Raw genomic sequence first — 22933 nt, 5'->3', positions numbered from 1 at the left:
TTCTTCCGAAATGCATCTCATACATTACTCTGTGCCTTTTGCTGGGGGTACACTCTGAAGTTTCTCATGTCTTCTGATGTGTTAATATTTTCCTTCACTATTTAATTAGCATACAGAAAAGTGACAGCATATGCACAGGATGAATTTAGCAGGGGTAATGTAACAGTGTTGTGGGGATTTGGGGTAAGCAGCGGATGTGAAGGCAGGGCAGTGTGCATGGAGGTGGGAGGTGATTAGACATGCATATCATGTCACTTCACGGAAGCACAAAAGCTGAAGCTTTAATATGCATGCAGCAACAGAGTGAATATGTTGCTACATACTTTAGAGAAAGTAATAGCAAATTAACAAGCTGTTCAATGAAGGGAAATCTCTTTAGTTGCATTTCACTTTTAAAAAATGTTAGCTAAAATGCTCTGCTGTCTGTACAGACAAGCCTATTTCTCAGAAAAGGTAAAGAAATTTTTGACATAACAATTTTCTAAAGACACCAAGCTGCTAACTACAAACTCATCTGTGTAGCTCAGAGGTCTTTAGCACATTTTCAGCAACTCTATATTTTATTTCAAATAATAAAATGTTACAGTATTTCCTGTATGAGATAAAGGTTGCATTTAATTGTCGTATTCAGTTTCTTTTGCAAAACAGATCATTAATGAATTACAAAGTTATTTAATTAGGTGACTCCCTTTATTTGAAACTCCTACCTCTTTCTAAAAGGAAAACAGAACATCTTAAAATGTTATTCTTTTGTTTTGGGTTCAGATTTACTAGCAAGTTTTGTAACACAGGGTTTGATCTGGCTAATGGGACGCTCACAGTTTTGTACAATTTAAATTACCACTCAAATTAGCATTTGCATATTTTTCCTTCCTGCATTTTCTCAAAACATCTGAATAGAAAGAGACTTTTTTTGTAACTGATTCATGGTATGACAACTTCAAACCTTTCCAAGTGTCTGTGATTGAACAATACGTTGTCTGAAAGCTGTGAACTCTGAGAAGGCAGCAGTTGTTGATAACCTCTGCATTTGTTCCTGTCCTACTGAGGAGTCATACGGAGGACAGGCTCCTAGGAAAATTCTAAGGAAAGCAGTGTATTTAGTTTTCATTTCAGTGTTTGTAAGAAAACCTGAATATGGACTTTAGGATTTATTTTGAATTGTTTTCTTATTTAGAAAAGCAATTGCAGTATTTTTGAAGATTTGATAGCAGTGTGATAATTCTAGCAACTGACCAAGTTGCTAGTTTACAAATACTAAATTACCTAAAAATAGTGATATTCTAACAATACATTAAGCTTTCTTTTTTGTCACAGTAAAGAAGATTTCAGGAAACAGTCATGCAGTAAACCTTGCTGTTAGCCAAAGAAATTGCGCATAGAGCTATAAACGTTCATGATGCTCTACTGCAATGCCCAAAGCCAGCTATGGATAGGATAACATTAAGTGTTCAAATAGCAGATGCTGTACAGTGTTTACTATGGACAAGGCGAGGGAGGGTGAACTTAATTTTCTTTTGAAAATTATTTTTAATTATTTACAATGAACAACTGCCCTAAGTCTAGAGAGAGAGGAAGGATGGCATAACATTGATAGTAGGAAGTGATGGAGAAGACAACTATGACAGGTGGGGAAGTAGTTCGGGGAGGGAAATGGCCAGATAAGAAAGCAGTGATTTTGGTCTTAGTTGAGTATAAAGTGGGAGTTGACAGTGCATATTTTATTTTTCTTGCATCACGTGGTTGCCTCCCTGAGCAACTACATGGTCCACAGGTCTTTGTTTGCTTCTTCAGGTGGTCAGGCTCTCACAAATGTATATAAAATCTTTACAAATTGTGTCCAGAAATACCATCAGAGTGTTAAAAATACCTGCATGCAGTTGTTAATTACAGTGTTTCAGCACATGTTTGAGTTCAAGGCAAGCTAATATTTAGTATAACCTGATCAGTAGACTTGGAATTTACACAGGTCTCTGCTTTAGCTTTGAGGATTGCTATGTGAAGCATTTTGTTATTCTCTTGACTGTTAAAAATGAGAGCTGTTTCAGAGCAGTTTTTTGAACCGTATCTCAGCTCAGAACACTGTCGTGGAGAGTCAACTTTGTTATTCCACATGGATTCATATCTGTGCCTGCTTAAATTAAATCCTTATTATTGACTCCTTAGCATTTCTTGTCAACCAGCACAAGCAGATAAACTACACGGTACATATTTACAACATGCAATTAGCAATGGACTAGAGTGAAAGCAGAACTCTTCCTTTACAGGAGCAGAGCATTTCCTAATATGAGCTAATTCTTTGTTCTGATAGTTTGTTGCTTGTTTAATCTGTGTCAGTTTGGGGGAAATTAGGTTGGCGTTACTGCTATAGTTCCATTACTCTTACTTGTCAGAGTACTATTCTTGTATTTACCTATCATCAGAAGCAGCTGGTGGATTCCTTCTAGATTTATATAATAATCTCTTTGTAGCTGTCAGTTCATACATCTGTAATCTGACAAAATAGATTCTTAGTCAGTCTCACAACACGTCAGTCTTGCCTCTGATGAGGAGAGTTACCTCTTGGTACTGTAAATCATCTCTTGCAATGTCTTTCAGTCTAAGCTTTTCCCTGCTTTCTGATACAATTTATCAATTCCATGACTTATGGAAGATGGAGATTACAAATCTTTATCAGATTTCTAGACTTATCTTGAAACTAGTTTTTTCTCTGAGCCTTTCAGGAGTTTGGGATCAAGTAACTAATGTCACTGCTTGTCTATGGAAATTGAGAATGTAAGAAGATATATTTTATGTAAGATGAAAGCCAGGAAGGTAGTTAAATCAAAATTACAGAGTGTGACTAGATCTGCAGTTAAATTAGAATGAAAAAGAGATTTATGGAATTAGCATTGAAAATAATATCATAAACAGAATTACAAATTTGATAGGCAAAAGGACTGACACTGAAGGTGGGAAAACAGAAATTCCCTATGACCTGCTTGCTTTTTAGTGTGATACCAGTATGATTCTTAGTAGTTGAGTACATTAGACAGAAGAGAAGGAAGCACTCTGCAAACAAGGTGCATGGTGACACAAACAGAGCCTATGGATGGTTATCCACTTTGAAAGATCTCAGCATAGGTGTTCACCAGAATGTCTGCGTTGACCCAATCATCAGCTGCTTAAACCTCCTGTCTTTGTGCTCCTGATTTATTTTTCTCATTTCACAATCCCTTAATTGAGTTAACATAGGGACTTTTAAGTGTAACATTGCAGGACAAGTTAACTTCCATCTTCATTGTAATAGCTCTTATGCATTATACTTCATATATTCGGAGAACACTGCTTTGTTTTCTTTCTTCATGTGCCAGCAAAGGTGGGAAAGGTAATAGATTTAGGGGGTTCTAAAGTAGATTTAGGAAACTTTTTGCTCTAGAGGTGCACTCCTGCCAAGCTCTAAAGTCACCCTCTAGTGCCTGTAATTTAATAAATATGGAGAGTTGGATGTGTTGTCTTTCTAAGGTAACTTTTAGCTGCCCTTCAGCAGAGAAAGGTTTGCTAGGGGACAGAGTCTGTATTTTAAGTGATGCAGAGTAATTCTTTTGAAGTCTGCAGTGCTTATAAGGAATAGGTCAAAATTGAAACGTCTTGTCCTTTCTCTGTTGCAGCTATGGATCTATGTATTTTTTTGATGTTACAATGTAGCTTCATTCAGTCCGCGTAGGTCCTTACCATTGTAAAGCCTTGTAAGTCCTAGAACTAATGCGTCCTCTTTATTTCCATAGAAACTACAACAGATACAAAAAGCACAATACCACCATTTAATAGAAAAATTCTTTGCTATAAAACTCTATCAGTGCCAGTAGTTGATTCATGTGGATGAGTTGATCGAAATGCTCTTCGTTTTGTGTTGTGACAGTTGTGCTTGGCTGTCTGGAACGTGGCTTATCTTTCATGTAGCTTTTGCTGCTGCTGAAACTCTCCATCCACTGTGATGTGGATGCTTACATCCACTGTTTGGTCTTCATAAACATTCAACAGGTGTCAACGAATGTCAATGGGTGCAATGACTTCTGTATAGATGAATTCAATTTTACCTGTATTTCATACACTGATCCACGTCAGATGCCATTCTGTCAGACTGCCCCTCTGCTGGCATCTTTTGCATAGCAACAAAATGTAACGGAATATTATCTGGAAGGCTCAACCTCTACTGCCATCCAACACACTCCTCTGGCATCCTGGGCCAACATAATAAAACAGGAGGTATTACTTTTGAAGCAATTCTCATACACTTTAACACAAAATGTGCACAGTTTTCCTGTTAAGGTTCCTTACGAGATATAAAATATTCTGAAATAATAATGAGAAATAGTTCAAACAGAATAGAGAGTTTATCCAGCTTTCAGCTTAGGTGAAAAGTTTTGAGTGGGTGGTTGACATGACATGAGCTGAAGTTAGCTATAAAATGAGATGTGGAAACTTGAGGCATGTTTATGAATGTTAAGTGACATCCTAAAGTCTCAAAAAGCTTCTCTTCAAATATATGAAAGGGACAAATAACTTTCATTTTGATCTTATTTTCTATTAATAATCATAGGAAGATAGGAGAAATTTATATTATAAATAGGTAGAATTCTTATCTTTTCTGTTTGTCCTTACTCTTGGAAATCTGGCAAAATGTATTTTTATTCTCGCTGTTTTCCCATTGCTTAACTTCAGATATGTAAGCAAATTTAATACAACAATAGATTTGTTGTCATCCCTCTATAGAGCTCCCTTTCTTCAAAATATTTTAACTTCAGCTTTCCATCAAAACCGTTTTGTCATTATTTTATTATGTAATTCAACATTCGCCTTCCTACAAAACCCTCAATTTGTCAATTTTTCTTATTATATGAAGTATTAAAGTATATCTCATTATGAGAAGGTTTTGTGGTAGAATAAAAATATTGCTCAATAGTAATTTGTTCAGAGAGATCTAGGCAGGTAAGTGGTCATCTGTGAACTTCTTTTTAAAATAGTCACTGTTTTATTTTTAAGAGGGAAAATAATCTGATTTGCATTCTTACAGTTGTGAATTATTGTCCCTAAGTAGATAAAACTCTGCTAACAACCGGTGGTAGTTTGAATCCAGTGAGTCAAGAGTCAAGGTAATTGTTTCTTGTTGGTTGATACAAGGCTCCTTTAGGGTGGTTTATGGCATCATTACTGTAAAACTGTCAGGTTCCATTATCCTGACATCCCTTTCAGGGGTTGACTGAAGACTGGAGGAGGAAGTCTTGCTTCCAGGCACAGTAAGTTCAGTGACTTAGGGTGAGGGACAAGTTGGTGTATCTTTTTGCATTCAAGGCTCTGATTTTCACACTAGCTGTCATGAAACAATAATATATAACTTAGCATGTCTCTGTGTGGGCAAGATGATAGACTCAAGCTAGAAGGCACAAATCTGTCAAATGGAGATCTTCAGTTCATCTATCTTATGTGAATATTATCATTTGCTGATGTCCAGACAGATCAGCATGTTTACACAGATAGGGTGATGCTTTCTGAGCATAATAGACTTGGGATATCCTTGCATAGTCTTTTGAATCCAACTGCATAGGAAACATTTAGGGAGAAACACTTCCTTCTTTTTAAACTCTTCCAAAAGACATTGAGTAAAGACTTCACTTTCACTTGTATGGACAAATTGGCAATTTAAGAATTTGTAATTTTCTTGATGGTAAATCACATAGAAGTGGAAACAAACAAAAAAATTTAATAGTAATTCCTTAAACAGATAAACAGTACTCCAGGTACAATGTATTGAGCAGTTATAACAGTTTAGTTGATAGCTTTTTAACTTATTTTGGAGCTACCAAATCTACATTTCTAGTGAAATAGACCTTTAGGTAGCAGGACATGCCTTGATCTTGCAGCCGTTCAAGGCATCAGGCATGGCCGGCAGGTTTCCAGTTATTGTCTATCCTCAAATCTGCCAGCTGAGAAATATATGTTACAAGTTACCTCTCTCCAGAGGAACACCAGATGACTGGAGAGTAAAATTAGGAAGCCGAACTTCAGGAATGCTAACTTCCAGCTCTTCAGGGAATTAGTTAACAGAAGACCCTGGAGACAGTCCTCATGAGCAAGGGTGGGAAGTAGAGCTGACTAATCATTAAGGAGACTTTTTTCAGGGTGTAAGACCTCTCCATCCCTAGGTATAGCAGGTCAGAAAAGGAAGGCAAGAAACCAGTGTGGTTGAACTGGGACCTATTGGTCAAACTGAAGGGCAAGAAGAAAATGTACAGACAGTGGAAACAGGGACAGGTACCATGGGAAGAGTGTAAGGAAGCTGCTAGGCTTTGTAGGGATGAGGTCAGGAAAGCCAAGGCCCAACTTAGACTGTACTTGGCTAGGTACAAGTACAGGGATGCCAGAAAGAACAAGAAAGGCTTCTATGGGTACCTCAACTAGAAAAGGAAAGTCCAAGAGGACATACTCCTAATAAGAGACACAGGCAGACTGGTGACAAGAGACAAGGAGAAGGCTGAGGTACTTAACTTTTTTTGCCTCAGTCTTCCCTGATAACTGCTTGCCACACAGCCCTCAAACATTTGGTGTGATAGGAGGAGATAGGGTCCCTCTCACTGTGAGTGAATCGAATGGCTTGGATCGGAAGGGACCTCAAGGATCATCAAGCTCCAACCACTGTGCCGCTGGCAGGGCTGCCAACCTCCACATTTAATACTAGACCAGGCTGCCCAGGGCCCCATCCATCCTGGCCTTGGACACCTCCATGACAGGGCATCCACAGTGTCCCTGGGCAGCCCATTGCAGCACCTCACCACTCTCTCTGTGGAAAAACTTCCCCCTGATATCCAACCTAAATCTTCCCTCTTTCAACTTAAAGCTCTTTCCCCTTGTCCTGCTGTTATCAACACATTTTTAAAAAAGATAAAAAGGGTGACTGTGGGAACTACTGACCTGTCAGTTTCACCTCTGTGCCGGGGAAGAGCATGGAACAGGTCATCCTGGAAGCCATGCTAAGGCACATGGAAGACAGAGAGGTGATACAGGAGAGCTAGAATGGCTTCACTAAGGGCAAATTCTGTTTGACCAACCTAGTGGCCTTCTATGATGGTGTTACTGTATCAATGGACAAGGGAACAGCCAGTGATTGGAAGCATATGGATTTGATGAGTGGACTGTTCAATAGATGAAGAACTGGATGCAGGATTGAGACCAGAGAGTGGTGGTCAATGGCTCAATGTCTGGATGGAGGTCATTGACAAGTGATGTCTCACAGGAGTCGGTGCTGGGGCCGATGCTCTTTAATATCTTCATCAGTGACATCAACGTTGGGGTCAAGTGCTCCCTCATCCAGTTTGTTGATGCCCCCAAGCTGTTGGATTCAGTTGATACACCAAAGAAATAGGATGCCATCTAGAGGGATCTACACAGACTTGAACAGTGAGCCCAGGTAAACATCCAGAGAAAGGCCACAAAAGTTGTCTATAGAATGGAACACCTCTCCTACAAGGACAGACTAAGAGAGCTGGGGCTGAGGGAAGGCTCCAAGATAGCAGCCTCTCAGTATCTAAAGGGGAGCTACAGGAAGATAAGGGGGGGACACACTTCAGCAGAATTTGTGGTGATAAAGCAAAGGGAAATGGTTTCATGCTCAAAAAGGGTAGATTTAGGCTGGACATAAGGGAAAAATCTTTTACAGTGGGAGTGGTGAGGCACTGGAACAGGTTACTGCAGAGATGTAGTTGATGCCCCATCCCTGGAGACTTCCAAGGAGAGGCTGGGCAACCTGATCTAGCTGTGGTGTCTCTGTTCATTGCAGGAGAACTGGACTTGATGGCTTTCAGAGGTCCTTTCCATCTTTGAGGATTCTATGATTCAGGGAACTTCTTGTATGTAGAAAAGGAAATGACTGCAGCTTAGACAATATATTTATTTTTAGGAATTTGTATTTTGAACATCTTTTATTCTGGAACATTGCTAACAGTGCACTTAGGACATGTTATACCCATAGTCTCTACTATTGTCTAAAAATCTAAAGTGTTCTAGATTGAGATAGTGAGGCTAACTTTCATTTTCTGTTTTCTGTGTTACTCTTCAGCAGTGTATCCAGCAGGGTGTTTGTGGTTTTTTTTTTGTTTGTTTGTTTGTTTTTTTCATACTTCAGTTGCTTGTGACTAAACTCATTGTTGCTAAATAAGAACCTTATTACTAAAGCAAGCAACAGTTGTCTCCATCCAGGAACAATTTCACTTGAATACCATTATTTTTTGACCAAGTTAAAAATGGTTCTCACAAATTTTGATGGAAAATGACTAATCACATTTGTATTGCTGCAAGGAATGTGCAAATTCTCAATTCATTCTAATTTTAGTTTCAGAATAACATTGTGAATGTTATTTTCTGCTCCTTTTATTTATTATGGATGCAGCAATAAAAATTTTACTTATAATTTGGATGTCTGTCTTGAGAAAGCTTGAATTATTTTTCCAACAAGATTCATATAAATCCTAGTAATATTCCAAATTTATTATTAAAAATTCTGAGTTACTTCATGGCTTCTCTACACATATGTGTGAGTTTTTTCCTTTGCCCCAAATCATTTTTCTATGAACTCTGTTTTTGGGGTGATAAAAGTTTCCAGTTTTTAAGATATGTTTTGAATATAGTAGAGGAAATTACAGCTTCTCCTAGTTTTAGATGTCATTAATTAGACAATTTAAATATTAAAGAAGCTTATACGATTATAATGTTCTTGATTTTTAGTTTTAGCTTTCAGGTCTCAGATTAATAGTGATAGAGAATTAAATAATTCTTGTAGTCGTTACTCTAAATACACAGTATGAATGTTTTTCTTCTTTTCAGGAGGAAAACGGAAGAAAAAGTCCAAAATTATAAACTTATAAATATCAAAGAATACTTTTAAATCCACTGTCAACTGTAGATTGTGGCATTTGACTGCATTACTATGGTTATTTTTATTCCTGAAAGAAAGGTTTATTGCAAAGTAATTTATATTCCCTAGCCCAGAAATACAATGGGTCTGAACACTGAAGTCCTGTAGAGCTTTTGACGCTGGGATGTGTAGCATAGAGCATTTCAGACAATTTTAAGGAAACAAAAAGGAAACATTGGTGAAAGGAAAAAATTCTGAATCATCAGCTGTCAGTATTGAAATACATTTTTATCACACTGTGCTATAATTGCTGTCTCTATTAATGTGATGTGTATTATTGCCATGGTTATTGCTGATGTTCCAAAGTCAAATTATTGTAATTTTTTCTCTTTGCCTTATCAAGCATATTGTCTTTATTTTTTATTTATTTATTTTTTTTTGAGTCAAGATGTTCTTCTATGTTTTTAAGAATGGAATATTATATGACTTTCTTTGAGTTTTTCCACTACATTTTAACCCTAGCTGTATGATATTATCCTCATTTCTGTTATGTACTTTTAAATACTATTCATTGTAGCACGTTTGAAAGTACAAACAAATTAGTATTTTCTGTTTTCCTCTCCATCCCGTTTCCCATGAAACCTCAAAACCAATTTGCTGCCTATTATGTATTAGTTTATTTATCAGAAAAGATTTTAAGGTATGAAGTTATATTGTGATTATCAGGATTTTCTGATATTGATTTCATTTTGAATATTTGATATCACTTTAAAATCAAAAGATACCAGCTCTAACTGTAGTGCGGTGTGTACCTGCCTCTGATATGAGTGAAAACTAAATGCAAAGAGGTACATTAATATGTATATTACTGTGGAATGATTGGTTGGCTTTTCCTGCTGGGCAGCTGTTAAAACTAATCAGATTGTGCTTAAGAGCATAATAAGGAATAACTTTAATACTGCTTAACTATCATGAAAACTCTGCATTCCAGCTATCATTCTTGCTTTTGGTAAATTAGTCTAGGTTTTACTGATTTGTTAAAAGCCGTAATACTGAATTTCAAAACTGATTTCATTTAATTTTCCAGTTTACAGTGGGGTTTTCGTGTATACCCATAGTGTGCCTCTTCTTACAGTAACAGTGAAGTTAATTGAGGGTGGAAGTAGAATAAAAAATCTGTAGGTAGAATGCATGACATATCTAGCAACTAGTTTTATTGTGTGACCTTATGATTTTGAGATACTAATCTAATCCTTATAACAACTGAAAATTACTTTGTTGTAGTGAGTGGTCCTTCACATTTCTATGAAATAATTGACTCAATCCTAGATGTTATTCTGTTTTTTAGAGAGTTTTGTCTTATTTCAGTACCTTTGACTTTGCTTACATGTTCATACATGCAGTTGATAGAACTCTTTGTGTTGCTGTAATAAAATAATAAATTATTTATCTTTCTGTGCAGTTTTATTGAATTGCATTGGAAGTAGGAAATAAATAGAATAATAATTTCTGTATGTAGTACCATCTTGAGTATGAATACTTGTAAATGTGTGTATCAGATACATTTTTAAGATTTTTGATTCCAAACAACTTGCAGAGAAGGCATTTTTAGGAATATAACTCTTACATTGAAAGTTGTGATGGCTTACACTGAAATTTTCAGTGCACACAGGTATGACAGGATTTCAGAGTTGGGTCTCAAAATGAGTTTGCTACTGTACTGTAACGCACTATGGAAAAGTATTTTCATTTTTTTTCTTTTCCTGCTGTTCTACTGAGTCACACAAATGGGAATCAGTAATACTGGAGGAGTAAGAAGTTGGCTTTCTGATGAAATCCAGCACCAAAAAATACATTTTTGGTTTATCCCCAGCATTCCCTGATTAACATAGTCGAAAGATTTCTATTTAATGAGTATTAGAACTTAGTCTCTATGGAAGTACTTTCAGTACTCTGTTACTTCTTCTGAGCATCTCTCTGATTTATTAATCTGAAATTGCAGTGTCATTTGTTATCTTCCAATATGTAGAGAAGGGGCATCTTGCACTTGTGTTATGTCACACATTTTTACAGTTTGATTTGCTAGCTCCACTGTTATTTTCTCAGAATAATGTAAAAAGGATGAGTTTCATTGTTTGAAAAGCACAGCTTCATGTCTTTAAAAAGCAGAAAGGTTCATGTGATTGTTACACCTCCCACATAAACTTCCTCTTTTGAGTTTTAGAAAACTCTCCGAGGAGTGAGGGCCCTGAGAAAGACTTACAGTCATGTTCATTTTACAAGTATTTGTTCCAGACCTACAACCCAAAAAGCTGTATGTTAGTGTTGGGAAAAATGTGTACGTGTGAAAGAATGGCTTTCTGATACTAATCTGGAGGACGTGGGGTTTTATTCATTTATTTTTTCTTTAGTTTTGGATCTCTGATGAGAGGTCTGTCATGCCATTCTAATGAAAATTTTTATCAACATTTTGTCCTCAAACATAAACATAAAAAGAGGATACAGTGGTTTTGCTTGTATCCAGACTTTCAGTTTAGATGGGCCTCTGATCAAATAAGTTGCCCATGCTAAATAACTTTCTGTTAAAAGCACGGATATGGATTTGGTACAATGAAGATAGCACCTGTTTATAGAAATCATGCACCTTTTCAAATGAAATTATCTTGAAAATAGGAGAGAAGAAAATAATTCAATGAACCTTAACTCACAAACATTTGTACTTGTTTAATAAGTCCTACCAAAGGTTTTTTTCTATTTAATTTTATTTTTTCCACTTGTCATGAGCCAAATCTATAAATGTCCATCATGATAAATTTGAACTAAAAGTACCGGAAGCTGAGGATCCTGGACAACCTCTGCTTTAGGGTAAAGTAATTTTCAGAAACATCTCGGTTGTTTCTATTTTCTTATACACAAGTGGCTGTCATTTTGAATCCCGTTCTGCCTGAGAGTACTGATATGGTTATAGTGCAGGTAGTGAATAGGAGGGCATTACGGATTCACACTGCTCCAACACCCAGTCAGCATTCATCTGAGAGCTCTAAAATGTGGGATTATGAGCCCAAGGTGTCTTGTTTGGCTGTCAAATAAGATGAGGTTGTGATTTAGGAGCTGGTTCAGAACTGTTACTTGTTACGTCCAGAAACACAGTGATGTGTTAAAGAGTTACATGGCTAAAACACAGTCATTTCTTTCTCTTAGTTCTTAGATTTTTGGAGCAAATCTGTAATTCTCGCACATACGTAATGTGAACATAAAAATTATCTTACTAAATATATTAATGCCTAACAACTCCTATTTTTTTCCTTCATTTTATATCTAGAGATATAAATCTAGTGTTTACTTGAAATACAAAGGGCATTTATTGGAGGACAGGATAGTATGCGGTATGGGAATTTACAGCATATCTCAGACATAAATATGATATATCTTTAACTGTCCTTCAGGTTTTTTATCAGCTTCCTGTCTAATAGGATGCATTTGAATGTCTCAAAAATTGTTATGGAGAAGGTTAAGAGGGAGGCTTACTTACCTAATTGCCTTACTGGCAGGCTTTGAATCTTGTTTTTCTTTAGTTTAAATGAAATGATTAGTAATTTGGTAGAAGTGTTTGTCACTTTCAGACCAGCTTTTGTAGAGGCAGTTTTGTTATTGGAAGCTGAAAAACAGTGAATTATTATGTAGATGTTGGTAATACATCATGTCCTTATCTTCTGTGTATGGGTGAAGCATGTTAGGTTTATGACTGCACAGATTTATAACTTGAAGCTTCCAAGTTCTTTTTTTACTGCAGATTTGAACATTCAGAGCAAAAACAAATAAAAACCATTACAAAGCAAATGTAGTCACAACTAATGAATTTAATGAAATATTGTGATGAGAGTGTAATAGTGCCATGTGCATGTTTAGAGGCAAGTTAGGTGTAGACTAGGTACACCTTGCTACATGCAGTCCTGTTTGCAATACTTGGAAACTTTTCTAGGTTATCACATTAGATATCCATGTTTAATTGATTATGCATTTATTAGCTTACCTAAATGTTACAATTGTTTTAAAACTTTCTAATTTTTATTTTACATGACAGCCCAAAACAGCTCCGAAAAGGACGTTTGGATCAATTACAAATGATCAGGTAAATATACGGCAAAGAATGTTCAGCAAGTGTATCAGTTTCATCATTTTAAAGATTACCTTAGACATGAATCAACTGAAAAGTATGTTAGGAAAATCCAATAAGGTTACAAGTTGCTCAAACCACTGATAAATAATATGGTGATCAGAACTTGGAGCTTCTTAAAGTTGATGTTGGCTCTGAAACCTTGTTCTGCTTGAAGTAATTAGATTACATCATTTAAACTGTCTTTTCAAATTAAAAATTCAGCATTTTATTTTTCACTCTCTGATATAGCTCTGATATAGGAAATAAACTAACAGGTTATTTCTAAAATTAATTTAATGGTGAAAGGTACTATGTAAGTGTTAATTACCTATTATACTTCTAAAGATTTATAGCAATGCTCTAGCGTGGGTGAAACCTTCAGATCACTGGGATAATGAGATGATTGAGGTTCAGTCCAAAAACCAATCTGATTGTAGGAAATTTTGATTTCACTGAGGTTTTGGTGATGATAGATCCATTTACTTCAACAGTAAAAATTTTACACTGAAGGTTTTTCGTCCTGTTTCTCTTTTTAACTTTCAGTTTCTTTTCTCATGAGGGAGAGAATGAGATATTTGTAATCTTCAAAATATGCTTCTTGAATGTTTCATCATTTTGGGAATGTTTAGAATAGGAGCACTCTCTCAGAAAATTTGTTTGATAAAATGCAGCGTATCACTGTATTTAACTCTATCCCAGTGTGAATTAAATTAGGAAAAAAAAAATTAAAAAATCCCTTTATTTTAGCAGTTTAAAAAGATGCATGATCCTTTAATGAACAGCGAGAAATTCTCTTAAGTAACTTTTTTTTTTTTTCGTAAAGAAAAATTACTTAAATGGTAATAATTGACTTGGAATTGTTCTCTGCATTCTTTTCAGCTTCTCCATGAGTTTACTGATAGTTATGGAGAATCAAATCTATTAATTTTATGGTATAATGAAAAATTGCTTTTAACTTGACAGTTAAAGAAATGCAGAAATGTGTATTCATTTGTATAATTGAACGTATTGAAAGTCTATTTGTAATTTTTTGTTGTAGTTGTGAGATCTAATGATAGAATAATCAGTGCCCATCTGTCAATTTGTGTACAAATAAAGAAGTAAAAGATAGCTGATGTGTCCACCCCCCTCCACCAGCTTGTTACATTTTTTTCTGGAATTCTATATTAAAACATAAATAATTCATTATTTCTTAGTAGTTATGCAATTTATTACAACTAACTGCTACGCTGATTGAAGATGAATAGGAAACCCACACTTTCTCTCCATAGAGAGATAAATGTAGAATTGCTGTTTGAGAAGACATTTCTTTTAAAACTAATATTTTCATTTCTTCTACTGAATAAGTAAAAGCTGTGTTTTATTTATTGTTTCTGAATGTGCTCCAGTTCACTTTAGACTGCCCCTGGTTGCAACGTAATGTCACAAATACTGTGCAAGTTGCACAGTTATGTTTGAAATGGGAATGGATAGTTCTTTTCCATGAAAGAAATGTTTATGTCAAATCCTGATTGGCAAAACACTTAAACAAAGCAGTCCATTCTTACACAGAATTTATTTTGTTTTGTTTTATTGTATTTATTTTTCAACACAAGGCTTCTGAAGGAAGCCATGTTTGTCAAATATATATAGTATTTCTTTTCTATTACAGGAGTGTAAGGTGTTCAATAATCCCTGTGAAAAGAAGTAATTATTTTCAAAGTGAATGTCACAGTTCTGTGATTTTTTTTAATGAAAAAAAAAAAAACACCTACTCAAAACAATCCAAGTGAAAAAAGAAGATAAATATAAAGCAAATTGTGAGGAATAACAGAATAATTTTAAGGAGTTTGTTATGTATTTCTAATAAACAGTTATGGCTTAGTTTTGTCTGAATTATCTAATGCCTGTATAGTAAATTATTTCATTTTTATTTTTTTAAATTATGATGGCTTCAGATCATGTCCGGAGCTGTTCCATGAACCATGAAGCAGTCCCTTTACCTTCCTTGTTTTCCTTCAAATTGAAGATTTGTTTAAATCCTTTAGTGTATGCGTATTACCTTACATTTGGACATTGTTGAACTTTGGCTACATTTCTCTTCTCCACACTCACTGATACAGTATAGAAAGCAAATCACATCTGGCCAAGAATTTTCTCTTTTCTTTAAGAAGAGAGCAGTTGGTTTAAAGAGCAAACACAACACCAAGAAACCAACAAACAAACCACAACAATGTGTTGTGTACCCCTGCCCCAAAAAAACAAACAAAGAAAATACTCATAACCCTGTTATTTTAAAGTATCTTCTGAAGCTTTTTTTTAAGGTCCCTGGGCTTAAAGCAAAATTAAATATTGCAAACTAGGAGTAAATATAAAACTGTCAATTCCTATATAACACTTATATTTTTTGTGATAATTTCAGACCATTAATGAGATGATTCTCTGCTTAAATGTACTACTATGCTAAAGTATGTTATTTTTCTGTGTCTTGTAGGGTCAGAATGTATTTGGTCTTGATATAATTGAGACACCTGAGGGAGATAAGTGGCCTCAACTGATTGTCCAGCAGATCCTGGATAGAGAGCAGAAGGATACCTATGTGATGAAAATTAAAGTTGAAGATGGTGGAAGTCCTCCAAGATCCAGCACTGCAATCCTGCAAGTCACAGTGACTGATGTGAATGATAATCGCCCAGTCTTTAAAGAGAACGACATTGAAGTTAGTATTCCAGAAAATGCTCCAGTGGGCACCTCTGTTTCTCAGCTCCATGCCACTGATGCAGACTTGGGCTCAAATGCACAAATCCACTTCTATTTCAGCAATCAAATCTCCAGCTTGGCCAAAAAGCTGTTTGCCATTGATAATGCCACTGGTCTCATCACCATAAGAGAGCCACTTGACAGGGAAGAATCTCCTGTACACAAATTAACTGTTTTGGCAAGTGATGGCAGTTCAACTCCATCGAGAGCAACAGTGACTGTTAATGTCACAGATATTAATGACAATGTCCCATCAATAGACACGAGATACATCATCAATCCAGTGAATGGGACAGTGCTTTTGTCTGAGAAAGCTCCACTTAATACAAAAATTGCATTGATAACAGTAATGGACAAGGACGCTGATCTGAATGGAAAAGTTACTTGTTTTACAGATCATGATGTCCCTTTTAGACTAAAGCCAGTGTTTGATAATCAGTTTCTTCTGGAGACAGCTACATTTCTAGATTATGAATCCACACGGGAATATGCTATTAAAATTGTAGCTTCAGATTCAGGTAAACCTCCCTTAAACCAATCTGCAATGCTCTTGATCAAAATTAAAGATGAAAATGACAATGCCCCAGTTTTCACACAGCCTATCATAGGTCTTTCCATCCCTGAAAACAATGCTCCTGGTACTCAGCTAACCAAGATAAGTGCTACAGATGCCGACAGTGGGCGCAATGCTGAGATCAGCTATATTCTGGGTTCTGATGCACCCCCTATTTTCAACCTTGACCGCCGTACAGGCATTCTGACAGCAGTGAGAAAGCTGGACAGAGAAAAACAAGACAGGTACTCCTTCACTGTACTGGCTAAGGATAATGGGATGCCACCCTTGCAAACCAATGCTACTGTGACAGTGTCAGTCCTGGACCAGAATGATAACAGCCCTGCTTTTACACACAATGAATATAATTTCTATGTTCCAGAAAACTTACCCATGTATGGCACAGTAGGGCTTATCACAGTAACAGATGCTGATTCTGGAGAGAATGCTGCAGTCACTCTGTCTATATTAAATGGTCGAGATAATTTCATTATCGATCCACTTACTGGTGTAATAAGACCTAATATTACTTTTGATAGAGAACAGCAGGGGTCATACACTTTTCAGGTGAAAGCGGTGGATGGAGGAAGACTGCAGCGTTCCTCAACGGCCAAAGTGACGATCAATGTTGTTGATGTAAATGACAACAGGCCTGTTTTTGTAATTCCTTCGTCAAATTATTCATATGAGTTGGTTCCAACATCATCCAGTCCGGGGTCTGTTGTTACAAAAGTCTTTGCAGTTGATAATGACACAGGAATGAATGCAGAGCTCCGTTACAGCATTATAGGAGGGAATTCAAGGGGCTTGTTTGCAATTGACCAATTAACAGGCAATATTACATTGAAAGAGAAGGTAATTACATCAGATCATGGCTTGCACAGACTGGTGATAAAAGTCAATGACCTAGGACAGCCAGAGTCCCTTTATACTATAGCTCTTGTGCATTTGTTTGTGAATGAGACAGTCACCAATAGTTCCTACATACAAGAGCTAGTGCGCAGGAATATGGAAACTCCAGTTGGCCAGAACATTGGGGATGGTGAGATAACCCCACAAACCAATGATTATGTCAAGATCATAATTGCGATTATTGCAGGCACAATGACAGTTATTCTGGTAATTTTTGTTACTGCGTTAGTACGGTGCCGCCAGACTCCCAGGCACAAAGTTGTCCAGAAAAATAAGCAGAGTGGTGAGTGGGTTTCCCCAAACCAAGAGAATAGGCAGATCAAGAAGAAGAAGAAGAAGAAGAAACGCTCTCCAAAAAGTCTTCTCCTCAACTTTGTGACTATTGAAGAATCTAAGCCTGATGATCCTGGCCATGAGCACATAAATGGCACTTTAGACATTCCTGTAGAACTAGAAGAGCAGACTATGGGAAAATATAACTGGGCCACTACACCAACCACATTTAAGCCTGATAGCCCAGATTTAGCAAAGCACTACAAGTCTGCTTCTCCACAGCCAACCTTTCAAATTAAACCTGAGACTCCTGTACCCCCCAAGAAGCACCATGTCATTCAGGAACTGCCTCTGGATAACACCTTTGTGGTGGGCTGTGACTCACTCTCCAAGTGCTCATCAAGCAGCTCGGACCCTTACAGTGTTTCTGAATGCAGCTGTCAAGGAGGCTTCAAGACCCCAGGCCCCATTCACACCAGACAGGTAATGGAAATTTTAAGGTTCTCTCTCCTTCGCCTCTTTCTTTTCCATTAATTTAGCTCTAATTCTAAGCACTGCAAAATAAAACTGTCCACAAGGATTAAAATTTATGAAAAGTCATGTTTGATAGAAGCACTGAAATGTAAACAATTTGAGATTCTTTAGTGTTAAGGGAAAAATTAAAATGACTGCTGCAAGGAAATTGAGCTGTGAATTATTACATTGGTGGGTATTCCGGACTGCAGATGGCAGTATGGCACTTCCTGCATTATCTCTGTATGCTGTGCAGCTGTGTGAAACAAAGAGGGTTTATGGTACTGTCCTCTGTAGTATTGTGTGCTCAAGAGTTGAAGTAATCTAGGCCAGGTGGAAAACAATAAAGCTTTAGAGGACCTCATAAGTGGTTCTTAATATTAATGGTGTCTGGAATTGCAGCCATCATTTGGGCATAGCTTTACTTCAAAGTCACTAAAAGCAGGCAAGGATTTTCATCTGAGAGTTTCAGTGCCATTTTCCAAAGTACCAGACTACTTGAGTAGAATGGCACTGTCAATAGGCAAAGGTGCGGGAAAATAAGAAGCGTTGGTACAGTTGCTCTCACTTGCTCTGCTTGGGAAACCAGATACTAACTTCTCAACAATTCAGTACAGCATAATGTCTAAAGACTTCTTAGCTTAAAATTAAAAATAAGATAATAACACTACAGAAAGGCTGTAAATAACTGAAAATCAAATCTAATTTCTGTATATATTTTGGAAAGTTTCATAAATAATAAATTTTGTCTATTTGTCTGTTTTTATTTAAGAATATCACAATGTTTTCAGTGAAAACAGTTTTCTAGTGAAATTTTAAAAGAATCAATAATTAAATATTTTAGAAGAGCTTATTATATCATTGATATTTTGTTTTAATATTATTTTTTGGGAACAAATCTTCAGCAAGACTGTTAGACTTTTTGTTCAGTTGAGGTTTTAAATTTTGTGAGCTTTTTTTTGTGAGCTACATTGATAACAAAATGTACATGAAAATTGCACGATGGCCTGCTTGTTCTACTTAATTTTTTCCCCCTTAACAACACAAATTTCTGTGGTAACCCATATAGCTGTGTATTAAAAAATGGAGTTTTGAGTTTCACTAACAGTTAAGTTGAGGAAAAAATAATAGAATTTATTATTTTTATGACAATAGTAGAAAGTGTGTACTTTATCAGATTTGAATATTTTGTATCAAAGGTATTTAAATGTGTTAATTTAAATTGGGCATTAGAAAAGTTTCTTGCTAGCTTGTTCATCTGTTATATTTTTCCTTATGATGAGGTGGGTGGTGCTGTTTTCAGCATCTCGGGAGATCTGATCTAAGTGCTCTGTAGGCCTGATCTAAGTGATTTTTCAGTTGAGTACAGGGACTCCAGTATATCTCCTCCAAGCCAAAAAGATTCTTCCACTGTCTGCTCAAAAGCAGACTTTATAATGCACTAATTCTATTAAAAAATAAGGTAAGCTCATGATACTCTAGATTTTTACTAACTTAGTTCTTCCATCAGAAGGGACATTTAAAGTAGAATGGAAAGCAATTATCTTCTACAGATGTCTCTTGGGGAAAAAAATGTTTTCTTTTATCTATGCCTTAAAAGTCATTCACAGGGGTTTCCTGTCATTGAAAGAAGAATAAAACTGTTTTTTGTTTGTTTGTTTGTTTGTTCTTAAATACTCATTACCTGATATAACTGTGCCAGAAATTATATTAGTATGGTGCTCAAAAGGTTAATCTTTTCATATACAAAAGTGACCTGATTATTGGAGAAATTGCAACTCCTCTCTGACACTGGCTCTTTCCACTAGTTGGAAAACAACATTTGCTTTTAAATGTGACTTAATTGCATTTTATTTAAATAAGTAATAAAATATTAATGCATTTATTTACATAAATTGAGCAAAAGAGGCCATTTGAGTTTAATCTTTTGTGTTGGATTGTAATTACAGCATTGTGTTTTATGATAGCAAAACAAACTATATTTCTTTAATCTCAGTATTTTTTATAATAACAAGTCTTACTCCTAACCTGTTTTTTTGTATAGTTACAATCTGTGTAGTTTTATCTTCTGTGAAGCTACACTCAGGACAGACTGACTTAGAGTTGCCACTGTTAGCCAGTAAGGAGATGAAACAAAAGAAACTTCTACTCCAGTCTTTCAGATGCCATGTTGCCCTCTATTCTCCAACCTTATAGACAAGTGGGATCTTTGTGGTTAGTGATACCTTCGTGTTGTGCACTCTCTGAATTTTCAGAAAATGCAGGACAGCAAGGAGAAGCGGGATAATTTCAGTTAAAAAGGCAGATGTGCTAGTTTGAGAAATGAAGATAAGGAAGATGTCTAGTGTGAGAAACATTATTCTACTCTAATAATTACTGTCATACTTCCCTATTGCAAGCCAAAATCTCTCTGAAGGAGAAAACTAAAGATCATGCTTGCTGTGCATTTATTTATTTTCATTTTCAATTGGTTATTGATATTAACAAGCCTCACATCTCAATACCTCTTAGCTTCGTCTATGCAAGACATTTGAACTACTGATTTAAAGATAAAAAGTTATGGGATTTTTGAAGCTTTAAATCAGAATGATATCAAAGGTTTTTAAATTAAAAAAAAAAAAATTCTTCTGTTAAATTTGTAGAAGTGATGTACAAAATGACAAGTCATTATAACAGTTGTACTCAAAAAAATCGCAAAAGAGAATGTAAAGGATTTTCTACTAAAAAGCCCAAAGTATGTCTATGTGGGCTAATAAATACTGCAGTAGCAAAGCTCAAAGTTTTGTGGGATAGGAATCAGAAGCAACTGAGGACAGATTGGATTGCTGACTGCAGGAAGCTGAAGAGGGAAACGTGTGGTGCTAATATAATGCAAAGAAGAAGAGAGAGTAAGCTTCTCTGATTCTTTTGTGTGGGAAAGGTAATGGAAAGAGACATTAGTATTATTTTGAAGTCACATGTTAGGATTTAATACTAGTGAGAGTAAATTGGTATCTTCAGAACTGCATGCTTTCCTTTGGGATGCTGTAGATGTATTAAGGATGTGAAGGGGCTTCTTATTCATAATATGTTTTTTTGTTTTTTTTTTTAAAGTAAGGTATATAAAATCAAGCTAACTTTCATTGTCTTCAGACGAATGTATTTTTTTGGAGAGAAACATATATACATTTACAGCTTGTCTATCCACGAGCTTTGTAAAAACTCAATTGCTTTTGACGCTTACCTTAGTGAGAGAAAGCTGCATGAAATATGTACTTTCAAAAATCTTTTTTTTTTTCCATTTGCATTGGAAAGTTGAAAAAGATGTTTTCATTTTTTTCAATCCATTATTCATATCATATGTAACACAAATTTTAAAATCTGCAATCTTTGCTCAGGTGTTTCAAACAACATTTGGACAATTCAAATGCCTGTCGAGGGATCAACATATCTAATCAAAACATTCATAACTGTAGTATACAGTGTTACCTCTGGCAGCTGGGTTCTAAGAAACTACTGCTGCAGAGGTTGATTAAAACTTCACATATCCTCCTCCTTCTTGTCTCTTTCTTTCAGTTAATGCTATTTGTGACATTCGTTCATTTGGAAAAGCTTTACTGCACACTATAAGAACAGTATAAATATCCTAAAATAAACTGCTGTTGACTGAGGAAGGGTCCCCTTAACTTTTTGCCATCACTTTTTCTGCCCTTTTGTTAGTGAAAAAGTATGACTGCATGAAAGCAGTGATGGCAGGACTTGGTTTAGTTTCAGTTCATTTCTTCAGCTGGTACAGCTGGAATATATAGTCATTCTCTGAACTGTTTAAATATATGTATGAACATATTGTTTGAATGACAAATATATAATCATGCTCTGTTTCTGTACTTGGTGGTGGTTATGCCTGCTTTGCAGTGGACTCCCATCCATATGTTAACATTTCCACTGTTAGTACACTATGCTATCTTGAGAAAAAAATTGTGGGAATGAACAGGTATGAAGATTGATTTTCTCATATTTACTACTGTAAAGCTTCATTAATTGATTTATTTGCAAGAATTCTATCATGTGTGAATGTACCTATGTGTATGAATGGAGATTTCAAATAACACTGTGATCTCTGCTGAACTTGTTTGTTGGAAAATAATTAGAGATACACATTAAATTTATATTAGAAGGTAGACCTGATTTATGATACGTTGCCTTTTTGGGGGCTGCTTTCTTACTACCAACTGCTTATGCAGGCTTACAGTTATGATGCATATGGTTTTCTGCTTCTGATTTGAAATGTGGTGAAATGCCATTATTGTTTTCCACTTAGTATGAGAGCAGTGTGCTTAGAATACAAATTAAAAGATTATTGTACTTTCCTGAAACAAAAAACTCTGAAAACTCATGTGATGTGCAGATCTTGAGATGCATGGTTTATTGTTTTGGATAATAAGGGAGAGTAGTGAGTTTAATCCAGTATCCTGTAATCATCAATAGGCAATGCTGATGCTTCTGATATGTGAAAGGGTGTGTAGGTAACTCTGTGTTCTGCACTGACAAATACAGAGTAAATTACACTCAAGGAACATACACTCAAGGAACATTTTCTTCTAAATGTCAGATAAATATCTATTGGTATAAGCCTTCCCAAAAGCTGTCTCAGAAGTGATTACTACAATTCTGACTATTCTTGTTATTTTCTGTTAATTTTCTAGCTGGTAATTTTGCTGGTAATTCTGGTGTGATTCTGTGTATGAATGTTTCAGTAAGAACTGAAATTCGTATCTGGAGAAAAAGATGTTACTGAAGGATAAGTGAAATTTGCAGACTCTTATGTTAGTGAACAGTTAATTAGATATGTAGTACTACTAAAGCAAAACTGGTCAAGGAAATGTTTTTTCTCTGTGGAATTCTTTGTAGAAAG

The 22933-nt window shown here is 35.8% G+C and overlaps 1 protein-coding gene across 8 annotated transcripts in view; it reads left to right on the top strand.

Annotated features, from left to right (window-relative positions):
* PCDH11X (protocadherin 11 X-linked) overlaps nt 1-22933 on the top strand; it is a 393314-nt gene that overhangs the window by 9683 nt on the left and 360698 nt on the right. For all 8 annotated transcript variants that reach the window (XR_002117655.2, XR_004160642.1, XM_019618166.2 and 5 more), the window contains exons 3-4: nt 12975-13022; nt 15523-18009. Coding sequence is in view for 6 of the 8 variants with exons in the window: in XM_019618166.2 (XP_019473711.1) it covers nt 12975-13022; nt 15523-18009 (2535 nt within the window). In the remaining 2 variants the exon portion in view is untranslated. The remainder of the gene's footprint in view (nt 1-12974; nt 13023-15522; nt 18010-22933) is intronic.

The sequence above is a fragment of the Meleagris gallopavo genome, chromosome 9 (genome assembly GCF_000146605.3).
Source record: "Meleagris gallopavo isolate NT-WF06-2002-E0010 breed Aviagen turkey brand Nicholas breeding stock chromosome 9, Turkey_5.1, whole genome shotgun sequence".
NCBI lineage: Eukaryota > Metazoa > Chordata > Aves > Galliformes > Phasianidae > Meleagris > Meleagris gallopavo.
Note: the sequence above shows the minus strand (reverse complement) of the source record. Positions and strands in the feature narration are given on the sequence as shown.